The 16472-nt window shown below is 42.7% G+C and overlaps 1 protein-coding gene across 1 annotated transcript in view; it reads left to right on the top strand.

Annotated features, from left to right (window-relative positions):
- Nucleotides 1-16472, top strand: part of bmp6 (bone morphogenetic protein 6) — a gene marked incomplete at both ends in the record, with an annotated part of 37371 nt that overhangs the window by 17775 nt on the left and 3124 nt on the right. The window contains 3 exons of the mRNA XM_079234582.1: nucleotides 5235-5427; nucleotides 8853-9001; nucleotides 9236-9433. Of these exons, the coding sequence (XP_079090708.1) occupies nucleotides 5235-5427; nucleotides 8853-9001; nucleotides 9236-9433 (540 nt within the window). The remainder of the gene's footprint in view (nucleotides 1-5234; nucleotides 5428-8852; nucleotides 9002-9235; nucleotides 9434-16472) is intronic.

Genomic DNA, 16472 nt, shown 5'->3' with positions numbered 1-16472 from the left:
TTTTAGCGATAAGATATATATAGAAGTCACACTTTTAGTGGTTGTTCCTTGCACAGGCCTCGGCACCACAATGAAAATAAATTACTCCTCTAGCTTTGAAGCTGAACACTTTCAATAATTCCCTTTTCTAAAATGGATAGATCTCTGACGACATCAATTTATAGAAAACCATCCATAACGTTCCCTTTAATTCATTTGACAGAGGCGAAAAAAAAGTATTTTGGTGAGAGAAGATGGCTGTTGGTTGTTTAGCTCTGAGCTTGTGGGACGAGTGAGAGAAAGCAGGAGGGATTTGATGCCGGCGGCTGTTCGCCAGCTGTCCCTCCGAGGGATTGGCTGGACAGCATCAGGAGTATGAGCAAACTCGCTGACCACTCTCGCCTTTTCTGCTTCACATCGAAGAATACTGCTCTCCTCTTCCGCTAAACTTCCTGGAAATCTCTTAAATGTGCCTTCCTTCCTTCCTTCCTTTCTTTTTTCTTCTACTTAGATTTCATCCCACTCTTTGCTCTCCTTGTTTTCCGGTACTTTTCTATTATAACTACCAAGTTGGGGATTGCGTCCTCACAAACTTTCAAGGTGAAGTTGTTTTTACTCCAGATTCAGTCACTATCAGATTCATTTGTGTCTCTTCCTCTATCTCATATGTGTCTGCTGAGCCGCCTGCCGCTCTGCACAGATAGCTTTCTGGCTCAACTTTCACTCACATGTCTTTCTTTCAGCACCTTTTCCCTTCATTTGCTTCTTAAAGGGGAATGCATCTCGTTTCATAAAAATACTTTTTTGTTGTCGTTTGTTTTTTCAAACGATGTAGTCCGACACTAATGCAGATTTATAGGCTGTCAATTGTAATCTTTATACCATTACAGTGAAATTATATATTGTTTAGAATGTATACTAATGAGATATTCCCATATCATATAAGAAAATGATCATGTGCCTTGGACTATTAACTAAATATACCAACATGTTTGTAATGTTCTACATTTTTAAATATTGATCACTGAATTTCAAGTCATATTCACAAAGCTTATAAAGCAGTTTTTCTTCTTCCTGAACTAATAACCCCTCAGCATGTGCTGACTGAATATAATGACCATATGGGATAGCAAAGGATTCACAGGGTCACTGTGTGTGTGTGTGTGTGTGTGTGTGTGTGTGTGTGTGTGTGTGTGTGTGTGTGTGTGTGTGTGTGTGTGTGTGTGTGTGTGTGGGACAGGACAGCAGCACCAGATGTTGCGCAGGTGGAAATGAGAACCAAAGTGGCCAAGTGAATCTGCCAATCGTCTGTCTCACTCTCTTTCTATCACTGACTTCCTCAATCTTTCATCCCCTTCGTTTCTTTCTCTTTCTCCATCCGTTGTTGTCTCTCTCTCTCTCTCTCTCTCTTTCATCAACCGTCATTCATATGTTCTGTCTTGTATACCTACAGTTGATCACAATTCAAGCAGTCATCAATTATTCTTCTTTAGTCTTTCTGTTTCTACTCCCAGATTAAGTCACCCACAGTGTTTTGGTGAATCATCAGAGAAAGTCCCGCTGTTGTCATATTTTCTGGTTAACCTTGATGGCCTCTGTGTGGGTTCAAGTGAGAGCGAGTGAAAGAGAAACATAAACTTTGTATTTCTTTTTGCATTTTCTCATGAACCCGTGACCAGCGATGGGAGTATGGTAATAAAATAAAGCCGTAAAATACACCTACAGATTAGTATTCACACAAAAACACTGTACTTCCCATAGAGCATCGTTTGCACCAAATCACTCCTATAATCACTCCTTCCCCATCTTTAGAATCACTCTGACTGAATTCCTCTCTGAATCATCCAAATCTAAATCCCTTTTCCCTTCTGTGTGTTCCTGTCTCAAAGCTCACGTCATGGTAGATTAGCGCAGAGGTTACGCTCCCTGTACACGTTGTGTGAAGACTTCCCTTTGATTTTAGATGCAAAACCTCAGTGGATTTCAATCGAATTTCAAGCTGAGAAGGTGGAGAGGCAGCTGGAATGCTACTTAGCCGCTAGCACTGTGGCTCTCAGGCAGCCTCGCAGAGGACTGCGGTGATAACGTGTGCGATAATGTGAGTTGTGAGACTGCTGCTGTCTTCATAATTCATAGTTTTAATTGTTCGAAACGACTTCCCTCTCCTATAAAAAGCTGCCCATTGATATGTAGGACTAGACTAGGCTTAACACCCTTGCTGCTTCACTGGAGCTGCTTACCGGAAGACCAAGGCTGTACTGGAAAACTCAGTTTGTGCATGTGTGATGTTAAGAAGTCAGAGTAGCGTACTATATAAGGATTCTGTCTCTATATATAACATTGTGGATTCTTTTACTGTTTATTTACATTATTTTTATTTTTCTATGTGTCTCTTGAATGTTACCCCTCTGCTGCTGTAATGCTGCAAATTTCCCCAGTGTGGAACTAAAAAGGGATTATTTTATCTTATCTTATCTTACTAAAGCCGTGTTCACGTCATCTCAAATAGTTATCATGAGCAGCCTGTTACGGTCGGATTACTGGTTGTAACACAAGTGGCAACAAACTCATGGCATGGCCGTAATTATGAATAACATCCAACATTAAAGAGGCTTTCAAGCAATGTTGCATTTGTTCTTCTATGAAGTGAGAGGACTTGTGAGTGGCGATTAAAAGAATTTTCAAAATCCAAGCAACAGAGGCTGAGATATACTGACTTGTAGTCCCTCCTATGGGTCAAGATCCAAATCATCCTTCATTTCCCATAATGCAACCAATAGTATCTTTTTATAAGGTCCCCTATATTAAATCTGAAATAGCCTTGTGATGCAAAGATTTCCAACACAGCCAGGTGCCTGATATATAGTACATTTAATGTGCATCGCAGCAGATGTAATAAATATTTGATCCATGTGAAACTCCTCCTGACCTTCTCACCACCTACAGTCAGTTTATCGAAGAGTTGTTGAGCCAAAAAGTCAGTAGATTCTTGTACAGGGAAAATTAAATTCCAGGCTGCTGGTGTTTAAGCCCAGGGCTGTTGAAGGGAGTGTTGTAAAGTCATTTAGAGTACCATGACCTCTGCTTTAAAGCCTCCACACACGGACACACAAGCTGAGCAGATCTATCTACCCTTCAACACAAGACCAGACCAGTTATCACACACATTACTGCGACGTCTGTATCTGTGGTGTGGTGTGCGTGGGCAGCTTGCAATAGTGCGATGATGAAATGGTCACTGTCACGTCTGCTAGAAGTCACAGTGACGATGATGTGAATTACATTTCGTTCTCTATGGGTGATGTTTATTGTTTGCTTCATTGGAAAGCATTTGAAGTAGAGAGAGGCAGAACTGGCTCAGACTCAAACTGAGAGGCTTCAACTATTGTAATTTGTTTTGATCAAGTCACAGCCATATGTTTCAGGATGGGACAGTTTTTGGGACAGTTTTTCCTCAGAAACCCAATGAAGCAAGGAAGACACGCCTTCCCTCCCTGCCTTTTCTGCTCATTTCTTACTTAACTTCAGCATTTATGAAACTTGGAAATGTCTGGGGATGAGGGGCGCTTTGACCTTCCTGGGTGTGGGCACAAGGTGGGGCTGGCACTTTTGGGAGAGTCTGATTGGTTCCAATGTTCTCACATCAACACAATTTTCTCTTTGGGTATGACTCGGGGAACAAAATGTGTCATTGGTCCATTTTGGGTGGGTCCCCACATCATAAAATTACCAGAACGTTTTAACAAGCCTGGCTTGGGGACAAAACAAAATTATTCTTACCAGAGCTTTCGACTATAAAATTATCCAAATAAATCTTCAAAATAAAAGGATTTATCTGTTTGAATAAAGTAAAAGTAGTGGCTTCATACACTTTGGCATTAAGAATATAGAATATGTCCAATATTGCTTCTACTAAGCTAACTGGACCAGCTAGCTTTGTTATGTGCTACAACTTGACATTTTGAACACTAACATTTTGCTCGGTAAATATGTCACGGTTAGCTACGCCCCCCTGTTTATAGTATTTATGCTAAGCTAAACTAACCGTATGTAGCTTCACATTTTGCATTTTTGAGAGTGGTATCACCTCTCATTTAATCCTTGGCAAAAAGACAAATAAGTGTATTTCCCAAAATGTCCTTGACTAAGACACTAGCAGTATAGAAGGATTGATGGAGTTCGATGCGTGACGTTGGACATATATGTTTAGTCCCACTGCAGGTGAACAACTGAGAGGGTATATACATGCTGGCTGGTTCCAAGTGAGTCTGCACTTACAGTCTGCGGTGCAGAAGCACTGACTGTAAACCAGATGATGATGGAGAGTGTGTGTGTGTTGAAAGTATTTAAATCAGTAGGAGTGTGATGGAGTAAGAACAGTGAGAGTGTGTCGATCTGGGTTTTAGGCACTCGAGCAATTATGTTAGTTTTTCTGTGTGTTTTGCAGAATACAGCACATATTTGAGGCTTTGCATTTACTTTTTATGTCTACATGGGTATTTCTGTCCACGACCTTCTAATTGCACTCGACATGCCCCTCTTTATTCATTTCCCTCTCTCACTCTTTGTGTCCGACGACAGACTGACTCTGCCGGCTCTTTGCTGTGGGAGAAAACCCTCCAGCGGAGACAGGAACCAAATCCCCAGAGAGCACAGTATCATTATGGTGCATATTGCACTTAAAAGCATAGGAGGGAGCACATTTGTTGGTTTTGTCATTTCACGCCGTCAGAAGTGGTCATGGGCTTTTGCTTCGGACTGATGATAACAGGGATTTATTTAGGGAAACTGGGAGCCACAACCCCTATTAGACCTTGTGGATAAATCACATGTGATCGTTTTAAAGGCTTCTATGGTCAACCTCAGCACAGGATGTCTTCTTATCACTTACTACTGTATATTTACTCTGAAAGCTGTTTGTAAATATGCAATTTGATCCTATTTGTAGAGAATGCATGATAATCCCGAGACAAGCCACTGATTGGACATTAAAGTTCAGAAAAGACAATGCTGTCCATAGGAAAATAATATAGGTGACACATCATTGACCTGTTCAAGTACAAATGTAATCAAACCATGACGAGCAGGAGAAGAACACTTGGATTCCAGTATTTAACTTCATGCAGAGAGAGTACAGCTTTTCCACTTGTCTCTCTATACTATCTTTACTGTCTCTTTCTCTTTGTGCCCAACGATGTAATCCTATGTGTGTGTATGTGTGTGTGTGTGTGTGTGTGTGTGTTTCCATCCCACAGTGGAGTACGACAGGGAGCTCTCTCTGCAGCGGCGTCACCACAAGGAGTTTAAGTTCAACCTCTCACAGATCCCGGAGGGCGAGGCCGTCACCGCAGCAGAGTTTCGCCTCTACAAGGAGTGTGTGAGCCGCGCCTTCCGCAATGACACCTTCCTCCTCAAAGTCTACCAGGTGGTCAAGGAGCATCCTCACAGGTAAGACACACACACACGAGAAAATGTACATTAAACGCAACTCAATATTGACTGCGCGCATAAAGATCTTTGTTTCTTACATAAATTATGTACAACATAATTCTGTGCTCCATATGGATACTCTAGCCTCCTAAATACACACAGTTATTACAATATTTGGCATCTTTTGAGGCTTTAGCGTATTGTGTGAACTCTAGAGTAAAGTTCCACCCAGAGTTGAGTCTGGCAGGTTTGCAGAGGGGTTGCACTGTGATTGTACTGGGAATCAACAAGTCAGGAAAAGAGTGTGGTACTGAAAATAGCAAGCATGCTCCGTTGACCTTTACTGGATGCAAACAGGTGAAGACTATGATTTAGTTGCCTCTCCATGTGTGTTTCTCTTTATCATTCTCCCTGTGTGTTACACAGACTCGGGGCCCTTGCATGTTTATATTGTAAAATCAAGTAAGACCAAGTCTTACAGAAATAGCACAGCTTCAAAATTCTCCCAACCCCCAAATGAGCGCAGCTATTACATGCCAAACATTTACATTACGTCTGCAGGGGAAGATAAACATCCAGTAAGATTTCTGAATGATATTTGTGTTTTATCAAGCCCGCCCTGCGAGAACTCCAACATGAAGAGAATTCCTGAAATACATTTTTATATCGCCCAGTATATTTTGTTTCTCAATGAATACACATCACAGTATATGTTTTGTTTAAAGCTTAGTGCATGGAGAGCTGTTACACTTGATTCATGTATTATTGTGGGTTGAATATAGAAACAAAACCCCTTAAGGTGCGGTCTTTAGCACCAACTGTTCTCTCACTACAGTCCTCGGCTAAAGCTGATCCACTCTTAGCCCTGCAGATTGAAAAAGTAGCTTTAGTTGTTTGCAAAGTATATTTTTCTGTCTGTCAAACGGCTTCTTTGGGTATCAAGACCTACTTATTTGGTGCATTCCTTTAACCCTACAATGGGTGGTTTGTGCACTCCAGCCTGGAGGTAAAGCCCTTTATTTTGGGAGATATTTGGAGATTAAAGGGCCCATATATCTCCAATTTCTGTATTATTGTAGGACAGGTTTCTACCTTGAAGAAAATTACAGCCTTGATGGTATGCCATCAGGTGGAGAAATGTTTGCTCCCGATGTGTTTGTGCTTTGTAGGAGAGAATTCAAGGAGCAACAGGCGTCCACTCACATAACAAGTAATGTATAAACAACATTAAAGTTGCAGCTCATGCTGTCATTCCTGTCTTCATTGTCTTCAGTGCCGAATGTCACGTCCAAGATTTGTTTGTTTTTTATATGCTGTCGAGTCTTTGTTGTTTTATTCCCCATTTTCTGCCTTCTGCAAAACCTTTAGTATGTATGTAATCGCCCAATCAGTGGGGAGCCTATTAACTTTCTCGTGCCCCTCCTTCCCGTAAAAACCTGACTCCTGTTTTGACTCTGAGCCTTAATGATAGAGCGCTTAATTATCCTGACACCCTTTGTACTTTTCATTTGATTGGGGCGGTTTTGCTAAGAGCAAGCAAGGAATGTGAGAGATTACAATGCCAGAAATGTGGCAAGCCTGACACCGTATTGAGAAAGGGCAGGTTGCTGCGAAGTGACCCAAACCCATTCAGCTGCATTGTACCATCTATTACACCTAACCAGATGATATTATTCTTGTTTGTCATATACAAGTATTTAACTGTAATATTGCCTTTACTCTGATTCTTAAAATGCTGCTTCACTCTTTCTTGTACTAAAAACCTATGCATCCTATTCATCTTGCATATTGCTTTTACAATCGTACAAATAGGCCCTTTCAGCAGTTTAAAAGATGAAAGCACATGAAATAACCAGGCCAGCTGTGTGCTACACTCTCCCACCTTGCGTTACGTTTTTAACAACATTCACTGACAAGACTTATAAAGGAGATTTATTGTAGTAAAAAAAACACGCCTTCCACCTTTCACCTTATTATTCCAGTTCATTTAAGCAGTCAGTCAATAAGAGGTTTTACAGTAGGCTCTCAGTAGCCTTCACCCTGCAGGCGGCGCTCTGATGGACCCCCCGCCGGCCTTCGTGAGCCAAACAGCGGCTGTGACGATGAGGTGGAAACATCGGCACACTGGCTCACGCTGTGACAAACGTGTGAACTTAGCAGAGGGGTGGAGTGTGTGTGTGTGTGTGTGTGTGTGTGTGTGTGAGAGAGGGGAATAGAGGCTAATACGGAAACTGTCAGAAACACTCTCATTAATGACCAATAAAGAGGGGCCTCTGATGCATGACTGCAGGGGCATTCTCCGAACACCTGGATGATTGTGAGTCTTTGATGTCGGCTCTGAAAGAGGGTCCGACAGACCTGACGCTGTGTCATTACTACTGTAATGGGATGGTGGGAGGACAGGCCCTCTTATCACTCATACTCTGTCTTTTCTTTGCAACTCCTCTGCTCTCTTTTCATTAATTTTCTCCTCGCTTGTATTGCGTGGGTCTTTTTTCTTCCCATGCGTGACACGTTATTTCATTTCGCAGCCCGATTTCGTTCACACACAATATTGTAAATGATATAAACATACCTGTAGCCTGATACCAACGATTTAATACCTTCCTTTTTCCCTGTCCCTCAGAGAGGTAGACTGCATGGTCAAACCTACGGTGGAGTTCAATACACTGTCGGGTTTTCTTTCTGTTAAGTACAGCTATTCATCTTTCTGTCATTTTGTTATGATCCTGTTACCCTGATACGAAGCACCAGCTCCTGTGTTTCCCTTGGTTTCTTAAAGAGGTAGATCAGCCTGCTGGTGTTCTGAGCGGCACTGTAACAGCACTGTACCCTGTAATACTTCTGTATTTTACGCTGTCGTTCGATTGACTAAAGAAAGGAAAATACAATTTACCAACAACTATACAGTGCAGCATTATAATTATAAAGAGTCAAACACATTAGACTCTCTCACTGGAAGTTGTCATTTTCTTCTCTTACCAAATTAGTTTGCCCCTCTCTTTGTTATACAGTTTGTTGGCTCCATCTTCTATTCTAAAATGTTGATAATATTCTTCACCTAGTTTAATTAAGTAATCCTTTTTGACGACTACGGCCCAGTGGGATCGTTGCCCTCTTAGGTCTGGAAAGCCTCAAAGAATTTAAAAACCTGGTCGACAAAAAGCTGATACGCGTGCCGACTAGCTTGGCTGCTCTGAAGCTTAAAGGGCACCTTGGGGAGTAATTAGATACACTAGTTAACTTAGAGGGCTTTGACAACATCTTTTCCAGTTGATAACAGTGGCTCATTTCTTTCCTTCCCGTCATCTTTTTCATTAGATGATAGTTGTTGCAAAATGTACCCAAAACAAGTTTCCTTGGCTAATCCGCTTCGCCCACAGTCGAGTCACAAACATATCTATATTATAATCTCTGATCTATTTGTGTGTGTCTTCTCCCAGAGAGGCGGACCTCTTCCTGCTGGAGTCTCGCAGGCTGTGGGCGTCTGAGGAGGGCTGGCTAGAGTTTGACATCACGGCCACCAGCAACCTGTGGGTGATGAACCCGGCTCACAATCTGGGCCTGCAGGTCGGCGTGGAGACCAGCAGCGGTAAGACATGACATTGTGTTTCTGTTTTTGTTTCGCTTTTAAAGCACACAAGGCACACAATCTCACAGGATACCAGTGGAAAACAACTTTTAAAGTTTTGAAGTAAGTCACTTTCCGTGGTCAACAAAATAACCACAACTGACAACAGAGTATTTAAGCAACTTAAAGTAAATCATGACTATTATAGTAAATCTTGCCTTGTGATGTTTCTATGCACCGTGTCTTCTGAAACAGGCCATAGCATCAGCTCCAAGGAGGCGGGGCTCGTCGGACGTGACGGCGCGCTGGAGAAGCAGCCTTTCATGGTGGCCTTCTTCAAAGTCAGCGACGTGCATATCCGCAGCACCCGCTCCACGGGCGGGAAACGTCGCCAGCAGAACCGCAACCGGTCCACGCAACCACAGGACGGATCCAGAGGGCTCGGCCCCGCAGGTCAGTCTGATGGCTGCTACACGAACACTTGAACCTCAACTGACCTCAGCAAACAATCCAACCTCACTACATCCGTAACTGACGTCTAACCTGTTGAGATCAGTGCATGTGTTTGAAGTGCTCCTCTTTGAGACACTTGATGAATTGGACCTGACTTCATCCGGATCTTTCTCTAATCAGTCCGCATCAGAAGAAAATCCCAGCAAAGGGATGATGTTCAAAGTCTGTTTTTACTTTCTCTGTATGGATGAAGTGTATCCTGAAACCTGCATATTGAGCAGTGAATGTGGTGTTTTCCAGAGCTATATACACACAATGTTTTATTTATGAAGGGGGTTTCTGTGGCGCCTCTCCAGAAGAGTTGAGCCAGAGAACTGGATGGAGTATGAGATACATGGGTGGTGTTAGGGAAAGTATAGAGGAGAAAGGAGTTTCGGGACAAACTGAAAGAAAACGTGTAACAAGAAGAGACGATTTATTACTGAGAGACTAGTTATTACTTTTTTTTTTGTTGCATTGTGAAATAGTTTGAGTGCTCACGGCGAAATGTCAGAGACACAGAATTGTGGACGAAAGAATATTCACAAATGCATCTTGACAGGTGACCTCATCCTCTGAACCTCCTCATTAGTCCTCCCCGCTTCCCTTGCTACTCAGCAGTATGATGTAATGAGCAGGTATAAGCCTCATGTTATGAACTCTGCAAGCTTTTCCAATTAAATCAAACCCTAATCCGCCCACCTTTCACCTGCTGCGTGATTCTGGCCAGACTTTACAGCGCTCACAGCTAAGCTGCTCCTGTGAGGCTTCATTGTGTGACTAGTGCAGTACAGGAAGCAAGTGCTCAGGGAGCCTGCTGTTAATATGCTGATACTTGGCTAATTTGTGTTAATATTAAGCTTTCCTGGATTAAAGCTTTGACTCTAAATAAAATGTCTCCAAGTATTGTTGATATATTATCAGTGTTAATGTGTAACAAGTTTTCTTATGTCTATGTTCAACGTGTTCTAAAAGTCTTGCTTTCTACAACATCTGCGCATGGCAGCTATGGTATAGTTAACATAATGAAAAGATTATTATGAAAAAGGTCTGGCGACTAAACACTTGGTTAGCATGCTGTTTCCTGCCCTGGGACTGAGCATTGAGATGCATACTCTATGTCTGAAGGATCAGCATTATATAACTTGTACCACTTTAATCGGTGATTCCACAATCAGAAATTTCCAAAAAACAGAAATGTAAAACAGAGTACAGTAATGTTTATGGTATGGTGTATCTGAATATCTCATCGGGCTGTATATCTGCTGAGCTTCATGCAGCATAAGCTGTGCACAGCCGCTTGCCGGTCTCCAGTGAGACTCGTGATAAATGATGTTGAGAATCGGCCGAAGTGTACTTGAGCTGATTCCAGAGACTTGTCCAGAATTAGCCGCTAACTTGAGCTGAATCTCGGCCCAAGTCGGCTGAAGCCTGCACCTTAAAAACCGGACTAAATCAGGACCATAGCCGGCTCATTTGGTCCTCGGGTGCCAGAGCACAGCTGCACTGTCACAGCTGTAAACGGCCACACTTGGCTGGGTACCTGGGAAGCGATTTACCTTTGGTTTCTTCTCCTGCTCCCTTGTTAAATGGCTCTACCATCTGCGTGGTGTACAGACGTATTTGTAGGGACAAGTTGGGTTTGTTCTCATTAATACTCTAAAGAACCCTTGCTGAGATTTCTTTGGCTCCATTTCCTGCTTGTGCAGTGCATCTCCTTCACTTTCCCAGTAGGTTACTGTGTGCTGCTGTTAACACAACAGGTTGTAAGTACAATTTCTGCAGGGCTTTTTCTCAGTAATTGCATTGGATGAAAGCTTTGGCTGACATAACAGAGAACAAAGACTCATCACTTGTTATGCTACAGGACGGTTAGAGTGGATCCTACCACATGTTCAGTTTTGGCTCCTGACGTGTGCTCCTGCCCAGTTGTCTTTGGCTTGAGATGTCTTCAGACTTTAAGTCGAGCTGCCTTAAAGATGATACTGATACTGGGGTACACGAGTGAAGCAGAAGGCTAAGAGGCACACCATGTGCTCACAATGTGGATTAGCGCTTCTGCTCCATTTCAGTATATAAAGGAATATGTTTGTCAATTGTTAATTAATTCATAATTAAGGAAATAGTAAGAATAGAAAAGAATAAGAAAATTGTAACAAAGGTTGGTTGGCCGTAGTCTGCATTTGTGTCCCAGGCTTTATCAGGATGAGAAAACTTTCTCTGAAAAAAATCTGCTCTAACAAGGACAAACTGTTAAATGGGCGTCTTGGAGGATTGGACTTTGCATAACCCAAAACATCAAGACCTCTCCGCCTCGCCACTCGGGACGACGGGGAGTGTAAATATTTAGATCCGACACAGGAAGCGGGGAGGCCCCCCTCGCGACAGCCGAGTGTCCGTGGCCAGCAGAGGACTGCTGGGATTGGACGGGATGGGAGGATCCGTGAGGAATTCAGGAGGGCATATGGTTTCAATACCGCATCGCTCACTCCAGAGACAGGGAGGAGGACAGGATGGATGGGGAGAGCATCCGTCTTGTGGAGCGCTCATGGGGAGAAACAAAATGTGGACGTTGTCCCCCAGTTTCTGTTTGGCACAGCGCTACAGTCCATCAGTTCAGGCCACCACAGCGCCAACTAAATGGAGTATTTCCCCAATAATTCACCCTGACACTTTTTTCTCCCTAAAAAAACACGACATCTAAGGCCGGAAGGCAGCAATGTGTTTGTTTTTAATTGCTCTCGTGTGCACTAACTTCCACATAGCGGCTTAAAAAAAAAAAAAATCAGCAGGAGTTACTTTGCTCTGTGTGCTTTCTAAAAATAGTTTCCCTCCTCCAGACCTGTGTGGTTTGACCACTGCACGGATTTTATTGCATCTTTTGTATCAGCTTGGTCACATTTTGTCCTCATTTTAAATATAACTGACACCGTGTGAAATACTTTATGTCAATTTTCATTTCATACATTTGGCCATGCTGCTTTGCTTTGTCATAAATTACTGAAATGCGTATCACATTCTGTTAAGGATATAAAAAATACTATGAAACTTAATGTTCCCTACTGTACTCCCTGTGAGGCCATGGGCCTGGTTATTTCCTCATTTTCAAAAAAATGTGTGAACTGGATTTAAAAGGACATGTGATATTAAATGTCTTCCAGATGACAAATCCAGTCATCTGAAGTCTTGAGATATTGGTGGGAAATGTCATCTTAATTTTTCAGTCACAAAAGCAGGCAATTTGCAGACCAGGCAGACTAACGTCTTGTTTTCTTAATTATTGAGCATATTGGTCTTTTTAGTTTAGTTTACATTTTTTGCTTAAATCCAGACTGCATTGCATGTGTGAATAGTTTTGTCAGCATTGATGCTTCCACCCCCTCTGGGTGTGCCTGATGTGTGCACAGTGGAAAATGCTGCTGTGTACCGTGCCAAAAGAACAATACAACACCTTTAAAGGTAATTTGGGGTTTTGTGGGCGAAGAAGGCCGAGGGAGGTAATGGGAGTCGGGTTGGGCTTTGGCTGTGGGGGAAGTTAACAACCATCCGGGGAAAGAATATCACGTCCCGGCTGCAAAGGCGGCCTGTAATTAGGCCTAGCCAGTCATTAGCTGCACAGCTAAAAGACTGACCGCGCTAACAGTATCGCTTAAAGAATTATAATAACACGGCGCCTGGCCAGGCGTGTTTTTTCATCTGTCTCTCTTCTCCTCCCTCCACCTCCTCATTCTCTCCGCTCCCTTCCCACCCGACCTCCTTTTGTTTACCGTTGGCGTAATTAGACGTGGCGGAGCTCCCTCGCAGGGTTTAATAACCTCTGTGATGAAAGACAGGAAGAAAGATAAACTTCAGTAGTAGTGGTTGGTGGGAGGGGAAAAGAGAGGAGAAACATCAGGGACAGCAGTGACATTCTCCTTTCATGTCGCTGTTCGTGGCGTCTCCCCTTTAGGAAGGAATGAGGCCATCGGGACGTTTGTCTTCCTCCTTCTGAGTTAGTGACTCAGATTCTATCTTAAACATCGGACCTACATTATATAAGCCAGATTTTCTGTCACCACCTCTATGGGACTTCATGTAATTGATACTGTGAAAGCTTCAATCTTTTCTCACTCTTGATTTGAGAAATTGCCGGAGCAAACTCTAGATTCACAGTGAGATTGTGGCGTGCTGGGGTTGAAATGACTTTTCTTTGTATGCCCTATGTCACACACACAGACACACACACTTCCTAGACCAAACGCCCCAACTATAAAGTCTGAATTGGCACCATTTAATTCTTGTATTTGTAGAACAACATGTCACGAATATAACTTATAGCTTTTTCCTCTGAACGTAGGTGCTGGTGAAACTGTTTCGCGGGCTTGATGAATGGCAGGTAGTGTAGTGAGAGGTTAATATCAGCCCAGCAAATTATATTGAACGTCTCAGTGTTAAAGAGCTACAGTGCTTGTGCTCAGTAAGGAGCAGTGTTTCCTCTGCTATTGAATACACAGGGTGGGGAACCGGCAGTCGCCGCCCAACCTCAATGAATTGAATTTGAATTGGCTTTAGTGGAGAGTTTTAGTGTCACATGGTCAAACGGATGCTTGTCTACTCACAGAGAAACCTTTCCAGGTAAAACACTGAGGTAAGCTGCTGTAATATAGTAGTGGAGCTCAGTCCACACATTGCCATGTCAGTAAAAGGAAATCCTGCTTCCATTTGATATTCAAATATTTGATCCTGACAGCTATGCAAGAAGCAGGTGGAATTAAAATTCACGGTTTGGTTCTTCTTGTTCTGCCGATGCTTAAAATAACTGTTTGATGTTTTAGGAAATATGCTTCCTCACTTTCTTGTCCAGAGTTACATACGATTGATGCTGCCCTTTAATCATGAAGCTACTGCCAGCAGCTGGTTAGTTTAGCGTAAAAAACCACAACATATTGTTTTTACTCTTTGATTCTCCTTCCCACCTCTGCGCTCTGTTCAGGAAAGGAAAAAAGAAATGAATGGAGGCCCCGTGGGAGCCGGAGCTCAGTGGTAGCTGTGTGGCATTGGATTTTTACAAGCAGGAAGGGAGATGTGGTTTATGGGCACCACAAATCTGGGCTTTTACACTCAACACAGTAAATATCATCTTTATTCCTCTTAAAGAGCCCCACAGACTGTACATGCAGATGGCTTTGAAGGCCAAGAGGTGCAAGGAAATCAGTGTTGTGTGTGTGAGAGAGCGAGGATAAGGGAACACGTTGCTCAGTATTATAACTTGTGCTGCACAGCTTACGGCAAAGCAAGGCAATATTTAATGTGTTGATATCCACATTCCATTCAATAGGATGAGTTTAACAATATTTTGACTATCACAAGAATTACATCAGCTGATAATACATCAATATCTCAGCGATCCAACCATGTGCACTAACAGTTACTGTACCCTGCTGCTGGTGTTCATTTAAATATGTTATCTGACTGCACAAGGTAACACACTTTTCATTTTGCATTTCAGTACATGTTTTCTGTCTGTCACTCAAATGTTATTCAAGGAGCGGTGTGCAGACTGGAGTGGGTCTGTGTCAGTGTTTGGAAGCATTGAGCACAGTATTATAGTGAAATACAGGTATTTACAGAGACATGTTGACTGGCGTAGAAATAACACGCCCAAAGTTCATAAAATCCATGTGATCTATATTCCAATACGGACTCATAAATCTCTACACGTTAACTATGTAAAGCCCTTCCCTGCTACAATACTGAAATGGGTCAATTCCTCTTTCTATAAACATCACCTCAGGTTCACATCAGGTCAGCCAAGTAACTTAGCCAACCGGCTTAGTTCTTTCAATGCCCCTGTTCCTGTGTCCTTGGATGTTTCCTGTATATAAACACTATACACACTGCAAAGGCGCCTTACAATGCATGAACAAAATCAAAGTTTTTTTTTCTTTTTCCTAATAATTCTAGGAAATATCTGTACAGTTTAATAGCAGCGGGTCTAGAACCAGCCTGTTCCCTCGTTTGTGACGGTCCTCATATAGTATGCTTGTTAAATACAAATGCTGTCTGTGCTGTTGAAGACTCTCACACACACACACACACACACACACACACACACACGCACACACACACACACACACACACACACACACACACACACACACACACACACTCTGTATTTCCACATTAGCAGACAACCAGTGAACTGCCCTTCCTATTGGAAAGGAAAGAGCCGTAAACTGGGGAAACACCTGACTGTGTTTGATGGTTACGGATGAACGTTTGACCTCACCTCATCATGACCGGAGTCCCCTCTCGTTTCCTGTCTCTTGCAGAATTAACCCGTCTCATCAGATGACATATTCATGTTCTGCTGCAATAAAGATAAACTGTTGTCATTAGATCACCTGCACATGTTCACTTCAGATGGTAGAAACTGAAACCCCAAACTGTGCCATGTTCTTCTGTCTCTTTTCTCTTTCTCATTTATTTCAAGCGGTGATGAATGCAAGTAACATATCCGACTTGCTCTCCCTCCATCTCTCTCTCCCTTTCTCTCCCTCTCTCTCTCTCCCTCTCTCTCTCTCCCTCTCTCCGCCTGTCTGTCTGCAATTCATATTTGAGACGGGTCCAGCTAAAACACAGAAGTCTGGGCAGTGCGGTCAGTGCGTCTGTTGAAAAATTGATTTGGTGATGAAATCGTAATGCAACTAGCGCTTGTGAATTTAAGTTTCAACTCTTCATTTTAATGAGTAGCTAAGTGACTTTGGCTGTGAAACAGATAAACATCAAGTCATCTGTGAGTGTGTGTGACTGTGTGTGTATTTGTGTATGTACAGTAAGTGCCAGTGGTAATAAATGATAGAAGTAGAGATGTAAGGACTCAACATCAATGACCCTTACATAATTGAAGTGTGTGTGTGTGTGTGTGTGTGTGTGTGTGTGTGTGTGTGTGTGTGTGTGTGTGTGTGTGTGTCGCTCTCTCCAACTCCAGCTGACTAAACAAGTCGGCTGTTGGTGAGTT

This window comes from Taurulus bubalis (assembly GCF_910589615.1).
Source record: "Taurulus bubalis genome assembly, chromosome: 18".
NCBI lineage: Eukaryota > Metazoa > Chordata > Actinopteri > Perciformes > Cottidae > Taurulus > Taurulus bubalis.
The sequence above is the reverse complement of the archived record's forward strand: the minus strand, read 5'-3'. Positions and strand labels throughout refer to the sequence as shown.